At 40.5% G+C, this 18,030-nt stretch overlaps 1 protein-coding gene and 1 long non-coding RNA gene across 2 annotated transcripts in view; one reads left to right on the forward strand and one right to left on the reverse strand.

Annotated features, from left to right (window-relative positions):
• The window catches only part of LOC105018039 (ephrin type-B receptor 1), a 249,021-nt gene extending 237,234 nt beyond the window's left edge, over positions 1 to 11,787 (forward strand). The window contains exons 15-17 of the mRNA XM_020045462.2: positions 3,625 to 3,780; positions 4,331 to 5,983; positions 11,521 to 11,787. Coding sequence (XP_019901021.2) covers positions 3,625 to 3,780; positions 4,331 to 4,445 — 271 coding nt within the window. The 3' untranslated portion in view covers positions 4,446 to 5,983; positions 11,521 to 11,787. The remainder of the gene's footprint in view (positions 1 to 3,624; positions 3,781 to 4,330; positions 5,984 to 11,520) is intronic.
• Positions 1 to 18,030, reverse strand: part of LOC109615638 — a 57,422-nt gene that overhangs the window by 8,221 nt on the left and 31,171 nt on the right. The gene's annotated exons all lie outside the window — the stretch shown is intronic.

Raw genomic sequence — 18,030 nt, forward strand, 5'->3', positions numbered from 1 at the left:
ACAAACGAACAAAACGATACATTGTCTTGACTAAGATTGTATCCAACTAAAATAAACACACGTCTGTATGTTACATAAGAGGCTACAGCTCCACACCACCATCAAAGCTGGTTTTAAAATGACTATAGGGACTTTAGGCCAAACATTCTAGAGTGTTCTCAGAGGCAGTAAATAGTAGGATTAGCCGCAACTGTGTCCAGTTTATTTACAGTGAAGCGGCAATTATGAAACAACAGAATGTTTTACCCATAGAAATGAATTTGCAAGTTGACAGATACTCCCAGTATTGCCAGAATAGTGTTTTAAATTATACATCAACATCTAAGCTTCAGTCAGGCTTACTCTGCTGCCAACCAGCCGTGACAAGTTGACGTATACCAGGCCTCTGACATTCACTACAACATAATTCAATGTCACAGGTAAAATAATATAGGTACCTTTATACATTTGGCGCCTCTGTATTGAACAAACAATTACCCATTCAGCTTTCTACTTGAACATGGCAATAAATCATGTAACAGGCATCTTCATTATACCCACATTTAACCTATTCCGTCTAAGGGATGGGTGATATTGTTTTCATACACTGGGCAAACTACACAATCAAAGTTGTACTCACACGTCACTGCATGGCTTCAATGCTGGTGAAATAAATATGTAATGAAAAGAGATACTGTAGTAATCAATTGCAATCATCCTAGAGCATTTGACCAGTAACCAGAAGATATTTTGTATTCTCTGTGCAATCAATGACTAAAATAGTTTTTTTTTTAATGAAAAATTACTATCTGAATGTCAAAAGCAGGAAAACATTATAGACATTTCATCATAAGACTTCTTCTGGCCAACGTACAGTGAACAATATTCACGCTGTTAACTGTCTCTGAACCACAGCATCCGTCTGTCACAACTTTGGTTTCAAAGGATTTCCCTGGCTTTGACCGTCACAGTCCTTTCCTCCCTCCATGACAAGGTCATTGTAAATGCATTTAGGTAGGGACGGTACACTGCAATTCATTAATTCATTGTACACTTACAGCATCAGCAGAAGGAAATGTTACGATAAATGTAACATTTCCTGGCTTATACTAGAAGACAAAACACTTATTTTTTTTTATTAAATATTGTTTTAGTGATTTTATCCTTGTAATACAGTGGTGAGAACAACTATTTGATACACTACAGGTTTTCCCACTTACAAAGCATGTAGAAGTCTGTAATTTTTATCACATTGTATGATTTTTAAGTAATTAATTAGCATTTTATTACATGACATAAGTATTTGATACATCAGAAAAGCAGAACTTAATATTTGGTACAGAAACCTTTGTTTGCAATTACAGAGATCATACATTTCCTGTAGTTCTTGTCCAGGTTTGCACACACTGCAGCAGGGATTTTGACCCACTCCTCCATACAGACCTTCTCCAGATCCTATAGGGTTTCGGGGCTGGGCAATACGGACTTTCAGCTCCCTCCAAAGATTTTCTATTGGGTTCAGGTTTGGAGACTGGCTAGGCCACTACAGGACCTTGAGATTCTTCTTACGGAGCCACTCTTTAGTTGCCCTGGTTGTGGGTTTCGGGTCGTTGTAATGTTGGAAGACCCTGCCACGACCCATCTTTAGTGCTCTTACTGAGCAATACATGGCTCCATCCATCCTCCCCTCAATACAGGGCAGTAATCCTGGCCCCTTTGCAGAAAAGCATCCCCAAAGACTGATGTTTCCACCTCCATGCTTCCACCTCCATGCTATATTTTTGTCACATGACCTTCTCCCATTCCTCCTCTGGATCATCCAGATGGTCATTGGCAAACTTCAGACAGGCCTGGACATGTGCTGGCTTGAGCAGGGGGATCTTGCGTGCGCTGCAGGATTTTAATCCATGACGGCATAATGTGTTACAAATGGTTTTCTTTGAGACTGTGGTCCCAGCTCTCTTCAGGTCACTGACCAGGTCCTGGCATGTAGTTCTGGGCTGATCCCTCACCTTCCTCATGATCATTGATGCCCCACGAGGTGAGATCTTGCATGGAGCCCCAGACCGAGGGAGATTGACCATCATCTTGAACTTCTTCCATTTTCTAATAATTGCGCCTACAGTTGTTGCCTTCTCACCAAGCTACTTGCTTATTGTCCTGTAGCCCATCCCAGCATTGTGCAGGTCTACAATTTTATCCCTGATGTCCTTACACAGCTCTCTGGTCTTGACCATTGTGGAGAGGTTGGAGTCTGTTTGATTGAGTGTGTGGACAGGTGTCTTTTATACAGGTAACGAGTTCAAACAGGTGCAGTTAATACAGGTAATGAGTGGGGAACAGGAGGGCTTCTTAAAGATAAACTAACAGGTCTGTGAGAGCCGGCATTCTTACTGGTTGGTAGGTGATCAAATACTTATGTCATGCAATAAAATGCTAATTAATTATAAAAAAATCTTACAAGTGTACCTATGATAAAAATGACAGACTTCTACATGCTTTGTAAGTAGGGAAACCTGCAAATCGGCAGTGTATCAAATACTTGTTCTCCCCACTGTATGTCTGTAGCCCATGGGACAGTGAAACTTACGATACTTATAGAAACACATAATTGCTCCCAATAAGCACATATATTACAGACAAGAATTTGAAAGTGGTGAAAACCTTAAACAAAGGCAATGTTGATGTACAATAAAGAGATTTCTTGTCATTTAAATCTCAAGTAATCATCTAAACATTGCCTCTATAAAATGGAAGCAGAGAAAGTACTGCATTTCCATCTGAAACACACAATCACCATCCTACACGTAAAATATTGATGATACTACGAGATAAATCCATCTATACATTTAGAAGAAATGAACAGTCAAATTCATGAGCAGATATAAATGTGCCAAATAAATCTGTTAAATAATGCGCGTTCATGACGAGCTGCCCTATCAGGTTTGTCAAATGTACATTTTATTCATTTAGCAAAACCCAGAGCGACTTACATTAATCTTAAAATAGCCAGGTGGGAAAACCAGATAGCACTGTCAGTGAGTACAATTTACTCACTGAAGAAGCTGTCAGCAAAGACACATGCGAAACAGAGATGTCTACTTAAGATACTCTTTGAACAGGTCCAGTTCCAGACTTTTCCGGAATAAACAGCAGGCAGACTCTGTTGTGCTTTCTGAAGGAAGCTGGTTTCTCCTGTCCTCTACTTTCCTCTGCTCTACTCGGCCCACCTCTCTTACCCGGCGTTTTGGATAACTTTTGCTAGTTTGATGGCACAACTGCAGAGCCCAGCCAACTGCGAGTTGCACCAGTCTAGATGGGAGATGACAAGTGCCGGGATTAGGAGCTGTGCGGCTTCCCGCGTGGGGGCAATGGTCACACTCTGCGGAAGTTGCAGACCACGAACCTGCAGCAGCAAGTCACTGCTTTGATGTTAGCGGAGAACGACGGGGTGTCATCTAGGGGTCACACCAAGGTTCTTTGCCTCCCTCACTCTCATATCAATGTGAAGGGCGTTTTTATGGCTTGGGAAGCGGGTTGTTTATATTTTCAAAGGGAAAGGGAAAATAAGCCTTAATAAATGACAGAAGTGAAAACTCTCTTGCTCTCTCTAGCATACTTATTCCTCCTTCGTTTCCCCTGCAGGCCTTCCCAGCCCCTGTTGGATCGCTCTGTCCCAGACTTCAACACCTTCAGTTCGGTGGAAGAATGGCTGGCAGCTATCAAGATGACTCAATACAGAGACAACTTTCTCAACTCGGGCTTCACCTCACTGCAGCTGGTGGCTCAAATGACCTCTGAGTAAGTGTCACGTGCACAAAAACACACTCTTACATGCGCGCGACTCCATGGAAGTGCACACGCCATGTGTGAGCAGGCGTGCACATGCAAGACAGCACAAACACCCACACACATGCTGATTTACATGCATGCACTCACACATATACACACCCACACAAAATAATATACGTCCCAACAAACAATAGTTGCATGTGTCAATCTGGTGTTTTGTGTCATTCTAACATCATAATGTTGCTTCTAAAACGTAGCCTATTTACATTGTTTTCAATATGGATAAACCTATACAACTAACAAGTAGACCATGTTTATCAAATACAAATGGTTATGTTGTTTTTCTCTTCTCAATTACTGGGTAACCTGTCCTGAAAGGACATTTTGGTGTTTCAGTAATCTGTGTAAATACAATAGAGACCACACAAACAGTTATTTTTTGTACTGGTGTTTTTAGTCCACAGTTGAGGAATTAAAGTTTTAGTACCGACTGACGTTAAGACTTTTCTCTCTCCCTCACACCTCACATCCCCTCTCACCCCTCCCTCCTTCCCTTCAGAGACCTCCTGAGGATAGGTGTAACCCTGGCGGGTCACCAGAAGAAGATCCTGAGTAACGTGGCCTCCATGCGTGTGCAGATGAGCCAGTGCCAGTCGCCCACCTCCATGGCATGACTGGAGGGGGCGCCATCCCACGGGGCGGGCAGCATTCGGGCAGGCAGGGACTACAGCAGGAAGAACTACGCCTCTCACCGAATGACCCCCGACCCATCGGAACGCGCCCGGGTCGAGACCATCATCCTCATCTAACCTTCTAGAAAACATACAACGGAACATCGTTCTACCGGGAGGCCACTGTCCATCACTTTCTATTAACCGGCAATATAGAATCATCATCTAGAGTTCAGTGGGTTTCTAGACTGTTTTCAAATCTTTCATTTGCAAGTTTTATGGTGTACTACGAGCATAGAGCAGACATTTGTAATTTCATTTGAACATCCTAATCTGAGCTACGCATTGTCAGGAGTTCCAGGGGTTGAAAGACCATCACATCTTAAACTATGGCCACAATCTTGTCCGTGCGTATACTCACTGTTGTAATCTATATCATAGTATTTTACTGCCACCTATAACCTCACACCAAATACAGGGGTAAAGTCTTTCTGAATATCAGAATTAGTATGGTGACCGAAATGTGTGTGCCTGGAGAGGAGCCCAGTGGAAAAGTTTTTAAAAGGATGTTCACGTGAGAAGGCCACTGATTTGAGCTTTGACCCCAAGGCCTTTTTCAGAGACTGGAATGAGGATGCCTTGGTCTGGCTAGGCACAGCGGTGTGAAAGTATCCTAAAAATAAATACATTGAAACACAGTACACGTTGTCATACACATATGGAAAATTACACAAAGGCCTGAAATGGTGTATATTTTATTGAATCATTTCTCAACAGACGTTTTCCTATTTTTACATTTTTTTTGACATTTTGGAGGTCTTCTCAAGGTCGACCAAAGTTGAACTGGCGTGAAATAATTATTGGATTTTTTTTTTTACCATGAAAAGCAGTCATCTTCCTTGTTTTAACTTTAATACTACCTGTGGATGTCTGGGTGGATGGCTTTGCCAAAGGACTAGTAAAATGGTCACCCCCAGATGCTGAGAATATATATATATAGATATGTATATCTCTAACTAAATATGAATATATCTTCAAAATAAATCTTCATATTGAAGGTGACGTGTATGAATATGTATGTACAAAACTCTCTCTGCTTGCATTTTTGGCAAAGATGATGTTTTTGTGGACTGTATTGTGATATATACTGTAGTTTCCCTACAGCGCCACCTAGCCCTCCAGAGAACAAAACAATGGATCCTGTTTTGTTTCTTCCCTAATGATGAGGGTGTCACATGGACTATCCGGAATGAACTTTGGACTGTATCTAAATGTACAAAGGACCACGTAGGCTACACACCCTGTCTATAGATGTGTATAAAACCAGTGTAGGGTGGAAAAAGAAGAAAAAAAAGACCTGTTCATTCTCTGGGAGCCTGTGTTAAATGTGAGTGTATCAATGCTGTATCTTGCTTGTAAGCACTTACTTGTACAGATCGTTTTGTTTTTCTGTACCTCTTGTTTATTATTTGTGTTTGAGTGATTGGCTCCGTCCGGAATGGGTAGAGGATTGGCTCACCACTGCTGACCCAAAGTTGACGGTATGTATCTGATGTTGACTTGAGTAGTAACTAAAAAGGCATCTCACACATCTTCACACCTCTTCATACATCCTCACATATCCTCATACATCCTTATACTTCCTCATCCATCAGCATAATTCTTCATACTTTTGAACACATCCTCTTACATCCTCATACATCATCACATTCTCAGATTTAACATCCTCACAATTCCTCAGACATCCATACACCCAGCACTTGACTTAGTCTAATGTGCAATTTGTCAGTTCCTGCACTCATTTTATCCTATGTTCATCAAAATGCATAAGGCGTGCCTGGAAGAGGAACCGGAATGCTGTTTGCCTAAAATTAGAAGTACCGGAAAGCTGTTCCGTTTTGGCTCAAGTCAAGCACTTCATACTCCACAGCTTCCGCTAAGAAAATTTGTCACTAGACATTGTGACCGGCAGCAATTTATTTTCCCAGATATTTGAGAAATCTTCCGGACACATTGGCTACAGCACTGTAAAGTAATGAAAATGCTATTATATGCAATTTCTTTCAGATGTTAGACAAGATGTTCATATGAGGAAGTAGAAAATGTTCTGCCAACCTAACAGGTTTTAGAGATCTATAGCCTACTATGTAATAAATACAGGCTGTTTGGACATTTTAAATCAGCCTAGTAAATAACAAGGCACAAAACACAGCTATTTGTGTAGGCCAATGTAATTCATTTTGTCTAGAACTGCTGTCTTTGGCCAGTTGAAATTTACCTGACAATTGCCTCAAAACAAGGGGTGTCACCAGACCCGGGCTTCCAGGGCTCTAGTCTTGGATGTTTTTTGGTTAGTCCCCATATTTTGCAGGCGGATCTTTAACTGAGCTGGCGTTATGAAACACGTGCAGTGAGAGACGAGTGCTTCGATTTAGTGGGGCGCACTTCATTTCAATTGCACAGGCTTGTTTGGCATAGCCAACAGAACATGTCACCATTTACAGTGTATATTGGTCCTCTCAAAGTAAGCAACTGCTGTTTGGAAATTGAAACTGCCCAATTCAGGCCTGGTTCTCCAACAGTTGGTTGATGCCACATTGATAAAAAATAAAAACACATGCTTCAGCAGAGCGCAAAGGTACTCTGCTCACATACAGAGAAATGAATACACAATCTAAAGTGTCCAGCTGGACCTGTGCGGTTGACTTAACAGTATCTGTCTAGACCATTATTATTGTGTTTTTATCCAAATAGACACAGGTTCCCTCATGCTACTACCCTTCATTTCTACTGCAATTTGGTAGTGTTGTAACCATTATTTTAGACAGTCAGACCCAGATTGAGTGGGGATAACAAGCTGAAATATTGCCCTGGCATGAAGAGGATTTAGGGTATTTTATCCCAGGCCCTGGCAGAAGGCCAACCTGATTGAACTACACTAAAATCAATGTTAGTTTTAGGAACAGGTATAGATATTAGAATAGGTAATTCAAAACAGGATGAATTGTCCACTTCAGTCAAATGTCAGGGCTCGATTGATCATTGCAGTATTTAGGAAGAAGCTCTTTTACCATTGGACACAGTTTTACAGACTGGTCTAGGGTGCCGTGTAAAATCCTTGAATTGTATCAGAGTTACACCTCATGCACATAATGCTTTAACCTTTCCAAATTAGAAAGGACGTTCCACTGCAAAAAGTGGAGATAATTTATTTGATGTTTAATCTTATTTGAAGGTGCATTTTTGATATGTTGTAACTTTTAATTGTCAGTCACTTTAATTGGTCACATCAAAAAACATTTAATTGTTAGTCAGGTCAGCCTAAGCCTGTTGTTGAATACCATCTGGCCATGCCATTCACCTATGCAGGGTCTCCCCAATTGACATTGTTAGTCATTCACACTGAGCTATATTAATAAGATAATTCACTTCAAAATGTGTATAATTGCATTAAATGTCTGATGGCAATATTGGCAGGATGCAATGACAGAAATGCTAAATGTGTAGAATCACATAATTCTGCTGAAATGTGATACTTTTTCACTCCTCCCAATGGAAATCTTTATAGCCATAAATAAAACATTGTGTCAATGTACATGTTCTTCTTACCACGTGGCCCATTTTGTAAAATTACAGAAGACTTGCTTAAAACTGCAATGTTTTCTCTACAACACAGCGCAAAATGTGTACAATTCTAGAAAGTAAACTATAAACATAAAATTAACCAAGTCTTGTTTAGGGCCCTCAAAAGGTTAAGACTGTGGCTTCTGATTGCGCTGGTTTTACTCGATGGAGTTTGAGTATTCATCTGACAAGTATCTAAAGTAAAATGCAAAATGCGGTCTTTGAGGTGAAACTGGTATGATTAGTGAACGCTTGTGCACACAGCGTTGATTGTACTACTAGCCCGGTTTTTGTTTACTCTATATATAGCTGGCTGTGATTGCAGCCTGTGTGTGATTGGTGTAGCACTGGCCCCAAGACAGCTGTCTGATCTAACCCTGAACACCCTGAATTCTAACCATCCCTGAAAGCAGGGAGTGGGATCTCAGTTGATGGGATCTCACCTAGTCACACAACCAGAGAATGACCTTATTTGTTTATTGCCTAATAAAGAGGATATGAAGAAGCTCAATGCCTTCAGGTTCAAATTTGGGGTCAGTTGTCCATTAAAATAACATTAAAGTAATCAGAAATCCAGTGTAGATATTGTATGTGTTGTAAATTACTACTGGAATTTTTACTACTTACTACTTATTTTTTATAAAATATCTAAATAGGCCCATTATCAGCAACCATCAGTCTTATTTTTCAATGGCACATTGTGTTTGCTAATCCAAGTAAATCATTTTAAAAGGATAATGGATCATTAGAAAACATATGTTAGCACAGCTGGAAACTGTTGTGCTGATTAAAGAATCAATAAAACTGGCCTTTTAGACTAGTTGAGTATCTGGAGCATCAGCAATTGCGGGTTCGATTACCAGCTCAAAATGTCCAGAAACAAAGAACATTCTTCTGAAACTCGTCAGTCTATTCTTGTTCTGAGAAATGAAGGCTATTCCATTAGGGAAATTGGCAAGAAATTGAAGATCTCATAGAAAGTTCCACAAACTGGTTCTAACCAGAGTGGAAAGAGGAGTAGGAGGCCCCGGTACACAACTGAGCAAGAGGACAAATACATTTGAGTGTTGAGTTTGAGAAACAGACACCTCACAGTACCCGCAAAACATCAATCTCAACATCAACAGTGAAGTGGTGATTCCGGGATGCTGGCCTTCTAGATAGAGTTGCAAAGAAAAAGCTATATATCAGACTGACCAATAAAAAGAAAATATTACGATGGCCAAAAGAAAAGGCTATAACTCCATTTTGAGGCATTGAAGGCAACGCCATGCCATACAATCTGGACGGCACCTGATTGGAGCCAATTTCCTTCAACAACAGAACAATGACCCAAAGCAGAGCTCCAAACTATACAATAACTATTTAAGGGAAGAAGCCTTCAGCTGGTATTTTGTCTATAATGGAGTGACCAGCGCAGCCAGCCAGAAGAGAACTGGTCACCCCTCTGAGCCTGGGTCCTCTCTAGGTTAGCCACTGAAATTCAACACTACTGTTGTCTGCTCCTTGGGGTTAAAGGCCAGTGTTTCTGTAAAACCACAACTGCTGTTGTAAAAAGGGCTTTATAAATACATTTGATTGATTGAGTCACTGGATCTCAACCCTATTGAGCTGTTGTGGGAGCACCTTGACCGTATGGTACATATGAAGTGCCCAATGCAAGCCAATGCAACTTGTGGGAGGCGCTTCAGGAAGCATGGGGTGAATTTGCTTCAGATTATCTCAACAAATTGACAGCTAGAACGCCAAAGGTCTGCAAGGTTATAATTGCTGCAAACAGGATTCTTTGAAAGCAAAGTTTGAAGGACAATTTCTATGTCAATTAAAAATCCATATTTCAACCGTATTAATCACTATTTAATATTCACTTTGCTATATTTTCTATTTAAACAAATTTCATGTATGTTGTCATGGACAACAAGGACATTTCAAGTGACCCCAAACTTTTTAACGGTACTGTACTTTGTTTCAAATATTCGTATTGAACACACAAATCAGCGTAAATAGGACTTACTGCCCAAAACAATCAAGTGTTTTTTAAAATACTTGTAAATCTTAGGTCCTGAACAACACGTTGTCCCAAACAAAGACTATTCTGCTGATTTTGCTGATAAAAGAGGTAAAATCGAGTGTCTTATCTATAATGTACGCAAATTGCAAGAGTATTTCTGAATCTCTCTGCGACGATCCGTTGCAACAACAACCCTCCCGGTTATCTAGTCATGACAAACCACTGTTTTCCCCAAACACTGATATCATAGAACACTGTTCCCACAGTGGAGTTGGCTCGCCATCTGCACTCCTGTGCCAAGCGATGGGTCATTATTTTGAGAAGGCGGATCCATGACTAAGACAGACAGAGGTACCCACCTTGGCGTCTGAAATTAGAAAATCGATGGCAGCCCATTAGCCGATTATTAAGTGTCCTCAACCCCCTTAGACCTTACATCTCTCCTCCATCTAACCCCTTTTCTTCCTCGTAACTGGCCTCCGGATCATTTATCCTGGCCCTAACAAACCTGCCTTGGGTCCGGGCGCGGGTTTTGGCGCCCGGCTGGAGATAGTGGCGGGGAATTGGCCTCTCTCTCCGGCTATCCGCTCGAGTGCCTCTGAGCAAGCACAGAGTAGAGCCACCTGCCGGCTTCAGTCTGATGGAGGCTTGGCCAGCCCCAGGCAGAGAGACGGATGGTACAGAGGCAACCACAGATACGCACGCGCACACAGGCATATATGCACACGCATTCATTTGTCACACACCGGTACCAGAACACATACTTATGGCTTCCATCACAGTTTCTCCACCACAGCTCTTTCTGAAGAGAGAGTGGGCCGGGACCTGGCAGTGTGTGTCTGTGGGGGAAATGGGAAGTCATTTGGAGAAGGTAGAGGGTGTAGGAGAGTGGAGAGGCAGTGACAGGCTATAAAAACGGTAACACTTCACAAGCTAGTTTTACTGGTCCAATAAGCGCTGTATCACAACCTATACGATAAGCTATTTGTGTTGTGAAAGGATGGTTAAAGTTCTCATTTTTTCTACCCTACACCCAGTTACTTTATTAAATGAAGGGATCTGGAATTCACATTTCTTTCACTGATAAAAAAAAAACAATACATGTTAAAGAAAATTGTACTCCAATGGTATTCCACTTCGGTGTAGTGAAATGAACAATTAGTTCTCTCTATAAAAGCCTTTTCAGAATAAGCTGACGTTGTTCCGTCCTGTCTCTCAAAAGAAATGTTGCTTTATTTATTCCATATGTATTCATAAATGGTTTAAGTGTTTACAATGCCATCTGTTTTAATTCTTCCCAAATGGGGCTTTGAGTGTGGCCATCCAACGGATGACTGATGTTGCATACGTGTGGAGGCCAATCCATATTCTAGAAAGTTTGTTTCACTTGCAGTTGAACACACCCGGCTAATTATTCTTTCTCACTGTGTTCTTGTATTTCAGATGATGGACACACATACACGCACATGCCGAGCATTGTTCAGAACAGCCAATAAGGATGGAAACAGCATAACTGAGAGATTACCTCATATTTGCGGTACATACAGGGCAAAGGAACCCGAATGTGTGTGATTGATTTATTATGTCTCTCTGTATAGCTACCACTTGTATATTGTGATGACGCCGTACGTGTCCGAGTTTGTAAAGCCGTAACTTTCGGAGAATTATTGTACTAAAAATGCACTCAATAAACGTCTTGGGAAACCAGTCTATCACTCTATGTGCCAAACTCTGTTAACGATTAGGATTGTTTCTGGATTTTTTTCCACTTCTTTTGTGGATAACGGAACAAAACCGTTCAAAGTTATCATTGAATATCTTTACAGAGCCATGTTGTCACTAATAATGCATGAGGCTCAGAAGCCAAATTATAATGCTTTTGTAAATACCGCTTCTCATTAATAATGAAGGGGAAATAAGCAGCTCTTATCACTCCTGTCACTCTCTCTCACTCATGCCAACAGACACACACTTCTGTCACATTGTGTCAAAAGCCATCAAGTTGCTAATGAACCAGACGTCCTTCGAAATCTACAGAAATGTCTTATGAAATGAACACAATGAGCATTGCCAAGTAAAATGACACTATTTTGACGAACCAGCGGAAATTAAACTCTATTTCACCCTCCACATTAGCAAACAGTGATGGTTTTGTAGATGAAGGGACTCATGGCAAGGTTCAGAGATAACTCCCACTGCACTGCTCCTTCACAACTGAATATTGGAACAGAATGTTTTGTATAATTTGATATCGAGAGAAGTGTGGTACTGTTGGCATAATAATAAGGGGGTAACATGGTGTCAAAAGAATTATATTAGTTTTTTTGTTGCAAGGGACAGTAACTGAAAATTCTATTGCCAATGGCTTCTGTCCCATGTTTCAGTAGGTATACAATCAAAAATGAATTTATTGGCCAAAGAGTAAAATTATGTGTAAATTGTGAAGTTAATCCTCTAAGACAAACATTGGTTTAAATCTAGCACAATCAGGGGTGAGTGGGGGTAGGGATAAATTCAAAATTCCTGTTCATTCTTGAGTATTTCTCAAAAATTAGAATGCCATGCCTTATTAATGCCTTATAAATCCATTTTCCATTTTTTTTGTTTTAGAAACACTTTTAAAGTTAATTAAGATTGACCCATGTATTTCTGTTTGCTTTGGAAAACTACGACTACATAAAATTAAATGGTGAAAAGCTTCACCAATAAACCTACCGTTCTCTCTGCCGAGTTTGGAGCTTATTTTCAGATGTTACAAAATCCTTTTTGGGGTTGTTATATATATTTTGAAAAAAAGACCCATTAAACAATTCAGAAAATGAACAATCATTACTGTCTTGGTGAAACATACAAACCCGATTCCAAAAAAGTTGGGACACTGTACAATTGTGAATAAAAACAGAATGCAATAATGTGGAAGTTTCAAATTTCAATATTTTATTCAGAATACAACACAGATGACATATCAAATGTTTAAACTGTGAAAAAGTATCACTTTAAGGGAAAAATAAGTTGATTTAACACATCTCAAAAAGGTTGGGACAAGGCCATGTTTACCACTGTGTGGCATCCCCTCTTCTTTTTATAACAGACTGCAAACGTCTAGGGACTGAGGAGAAAAGTTGCTCAAGTTTATGAAAAGGATTGTTGTCCCATTCTTATCTAATACAAGCTTCTAGTTGCTCAACTGTCTTAGGTCTTCTTTGTCGCACCTTCCTCTTTATGATGCGCCAAATGTTTTCTAAGGGTGAAAGATCTGGACTGCAGGCTGGCCATTTCAGTACCCGGATCCTTCTTCTATGCAGCCATGACATTGTAATTGATGCAGTATGTGGTCTTGCATTGTCATGTTGGAAAATGCAAGGTCTTCCCTGAAAGAGACGACAAGCATATGTTGTTCTAGAACTTGGATATAACTGTCAGCATTGATGGTGCCTTTCCAGATGTGTAGGCTGCCCATGCCACACGCACTCATGCAACCCCATACCATCAGAGATGCAGGCTTCTGAACTGGGCGCTGATAACAACTCGGGTTGTCCTTGTCCTCTTTAGTCCGGATGACATGGCATTCTAGTTTTCCAAAATGAACTTCAAATTTTGATTTGTCTGACCACAGAACACTTTTCCACTTTGCCAAACTCCATTTTATATGATCCTTGGCCCAGAGAAAACACCTGCGCTTCTGGATCCTGCTTAGATATGGCTTCTTTTTTGACCTATTGAGTTTTAGCCGGCAACGGCGAATGGCACTGTGGATTGTGTTCACCTACAATGTTTTCTGGAAGTATTCCTGAGCCCATGTTGTGATTTCCATTACAGCATCATTCCTGTATGTGATGCAGTGCCGTCTGAGGGCCCGAAGATCACGGGCATCCAGTATGGTTTTCCGGCCTTGATCCTTACGCACAGAGATTGTTCCAGATTCTCTGAATCTTTGGATGATATTATGCACTGTAGATGATGATAACTTCAAACTCTTTGCAGTTTTTCTCTGAGAAACTCCTTTCTGATATTGCTCCACTATTTTTCGCCGCAGCATTTGGGTAATTGGTGATCCTCTGCCCATCTTGACCTCTGAGAGGTTCTTTTTATACCCAATCATGTTGCCAATTGACATAATAAGTTGCAAATGGGTCCTCCAGCTGTTCCTTAACTGTACATTTAACTTTTCCGGCCTCTTATTGCTACCTGTCCCAACTTTTTTGGAATTTGTAGCTCTCATGAAATCCAAAATGAGCCAATATTTGGCATGACATTACAAAATGTCTCACTTTCAACATTCGATATGTTATCTATATTCTATTGTGAATTAAATGTACTTTTATGAGATTTGTAAATGATTCCATTTCTTTTTTACTCACAATTTGTACAGTGTCCCAAATTTTTTGAATCGGGTTTGTATTTCATAAGATAAGTATGTTTTTTCATTTCTTGGCCAAAGCAAGGTCTCACCTACACTTCACACACTTTGTGAGTAAACCAACTAACTTGCCTACTTCCATCATAAACTCCCAGGACAGTGAAAATTAAGATTTCAGATGAACAGGTTTTTGACATCAAAACCACCAACACTTCATTTGAAGAATCCAGCAAAATGTCACCTCAGAGAGCCACCTAAGCAACCTCCCACTCCTTTCACAAGGATGTGATTGCATAAGAGTCCAAAGAGGTTCGAATTGCTTCACTTCATCACAGGTTAGACAGCAACCCATTCTCTTCTTTTACAGCCACTATCTCTCCCAGGAAATATTTGAATGGCCCGGACCCATTCCAAGGTCGAATGGACCGCCTAATGCACTTGTAGAGCTTAACTAATAGTCAATTAAAACAAGTGTAATGGCAATTTCTATAAGTAATGCTCTGTGAGGAATGGGTTCTCTGAAGCCTTTGTTTTAATTGATACTGTTTGTTACTTTAATTGCAGCGATTAAACAGAGAAAGACATAGGGACATAAGCACCAGACACAAGGAGTGATGCATTACATTACATGTGCATTGATTGGGTGTGTGTCAGGGAGTTTCTTTAAAAGTCAAGGAGTCAGCTCTCTCTTTTCACCATTAAAGTCACTGGAAGGAAGTTTCAAAAGTGACTTCTCAGCAGCAAATCTTTGCCTTAATCAATATTCCCTTAGCAATCACCTGAGAAATAAGGGATTGTTGCCCAGCGGTGGCGGGGCACTCCTGCAGAGAGGATCAGTAGGAGGGACAGAGGGAGAGAAGGAGAGGTAAGGGAAAGAAACGATAGAGAAAAAGAAAAGCTATTCACTATGTAGATCAGAGTAAAGATACAGAAAGTAGGAGAGAGAGCGGTAGAGAGACAGAAAAATCCAAGCACAGTAGATGAAAATACATAGATGACAGTGCTAGTATAGCGTTGGTATTCAAACTCAGGGTTGCGACCACAGTGAGAACGGCAATGGGGTTGTAAAAATCTGTAATATTATATATATATATATTATATATTTCCTATTTTCAAGGCCAGATTTATTGTATGGGATAATATACATACATTTTAAGGGTCAAACGTTTATTTATTGGATGGTTTTCAAGAAAATATTAATGGAAAGTTCACAATTTGAAATGGAGTGGTTTCAATGATGCCCTTTTTGACTGAACATTGCCACTCTTAAAACCAGTGGGCAAAAATCACAAATTGTATGTTAAGCCAGCAGGGTATCTCCTAGCACATAGTGGGGGGATGTGAACATAATGAAGACTAGAGGATTTTGGTCTTCAGTTTTAATGGAAATTAAAACAATGCCAATATGCCAACATGTATATAATGTTTGCTATTCAGTTACAGCACTGCCACTAATACCAATAAACCAATTAAATACCTTGTTCAATCTCTGCAATTAATGTCTGCCAATCACATTTTCCATTAAAGAAAGTAAAAACAGCTGGTGCAGCTTGAGATGGAGATCGCCATCTAACAAGCATTTATCATGTAAAATGTACATATATAAAACAGTTGAATTATTCCTGTAATGCTCATTCCTGTAGGCTGTTGATCCTGTCCCGTTGTGTTACGACACTGGAATCTAATTTCAATCCAGTTCCTGACAGAATCCTGCGGGACCAGCAAAACCCACGGGAGGCCATGTCAACCTCGACTGATGAGTTCAGGATGATGACTGCTCAGGGTTGTTTTTACCATACAAACCGCGTTGGGGAGTGTTCAAAGGGTACTGATGAGTTCAGGACAATGTCTCTTCCGTGTTGTTTTTACCATACAGTGTTGGTAAGCATCCAAAAGATACTAATGAGTTCAGGATGATTGTGGTGTGTTGTTTTTTGGGGGGCATTAAGAGGCTATGTCCCACAAGAACAAGCGAGCAGAAAGCAAATAAACAACAATACCTCCTAAGCCTAACCACACAGCATCTAAACACAACTCGAGTCACTCAAGTTTAGTAGAAAATGGCATCATATTTCTTAGTGCACTGGATTGCATGGTCCTTGTTCAGAAATACTTCAGTATGAAGGGAATCATGATTTGGGAATCATTAACAGTGCCCCTACTCCTACTATTTTTCGATGCTCTGTGGTTCAGGTGGGTGGTATCCACCGCTGGTCTGTTGTTTTCATTGCTTCATGGTCCAATTCTTCATTTTGTGACTTAACTGATTATTACTGCCTTGAAATGAGTGATACATTTCAATGTTTTTTTTTCTCTTTTCAATGACTTTACTACAAAGGACAAACCTTGAAGGTAGAATGTCGCTGTGCTTCGTCTTTTATCTCTGTATTTTTGTATTACCAGAGATAGCGTTTGGGTTTATTTAGTTCGCTCTAGTTAGGAGTCAACCATAATACATTTGGTGACTCCTGAAAAATACTCCTTTGGTATACCATGAGGTCTGTTGCAGGATTTGAATTGTAGTTTTCATTATGTAGAAGATGTGTCTCCATTTTTGAAACACAGCACCTGGGTCAAATGAGATTTCATATCTCAGAGGAGTTCATCAAATTTAATTATGATACATATAATTACTAAAAGCAATCTTGTGTGGGGTTGGAATAATCATTTCGGAGGGAGATGTTTTCACCTGCAGGGGTAAGCCATTATGCAGAGAGAGGGAGGGACGAAGGGAGCAAATGAGACAGAGAAAGAGGGGGTAAGAGAGTGTTAGAAAGGGAGAGAGAGGGTGTGAGAGAACGAGAGACATACAAGAGCAGGGCACTCTGCAGGGAAATGATGATCTGTCATTTGTCACTCAGAAAGTAAGTGATCATTTGAAGCTGAAAGATGGATTCATTCTCAAGGTCATCCTATTGTTCACACATTCTATTCTTCAACATTATTCTTCATTCTTCCTCGTGTCCCTGGTGAATATTGGCTTTAAACGACTAGATTGAGATTGTGGTAGCATCTCACCAACAAAAGCATATCTCTGGAAGGCTAGAAATTGTTAAATTTTTTAAAAAAACAGTATATAGCATTGTTATATGTCTGTCAAAAAATTCCTTGATGGGATTTTCAGTGAGGGGACGGTGTGAAAGCTGCTTACAACAGCAGCAATAGGATGAAGTGAGCAGGGGAGAGCCGTGAGAAGAAAACTGTGGTTTGTGACTGGGCGAACGATCAAGGCCTGTAATTGGTTAATCTCCCATGGGGGGCACAGAGGGGGGACGTCACCCCCCACTCCCTTCCTCGACCCCCCACCATCCATTTCAATACCCCTTGCTGGTAGTAATCCCTCACAGAGCCGCTTTCAGCCCCGCCTGCTTTCGATCCCCCTATCCGAAAATCAATGAAATATTTTCCCACAGAAATGAAGAGGAAAAATGGGACGAGATCTGATCCTCAGTCAAGGTCTACTTAATTAGAGATTCCACACAAAAGCCCCCCTTTGTTTTTGAAAAGCCAGAGAAAGAGGCGGAGAAGGAGGAGGCGGAACAATGGAAGGATGAAGGTCAGCTCCTTCTCACTAAATGACTTCAATCGGAACC

This window comes from Esox lucius, chromosome 3 (assembly GCF_011004845.1).
Source record: "Esox lucius isolate fEsoLuc1 chromosome 3, fEsoLuc1.pri, whole genome shotgun sequence".
In the NCBI taxonomy this organism is placed as follows: Eukaryota; Metazoa; Chordata; class Actinopteri; order Esociformes; family Esocidae; genus Esox; species Esox lucius.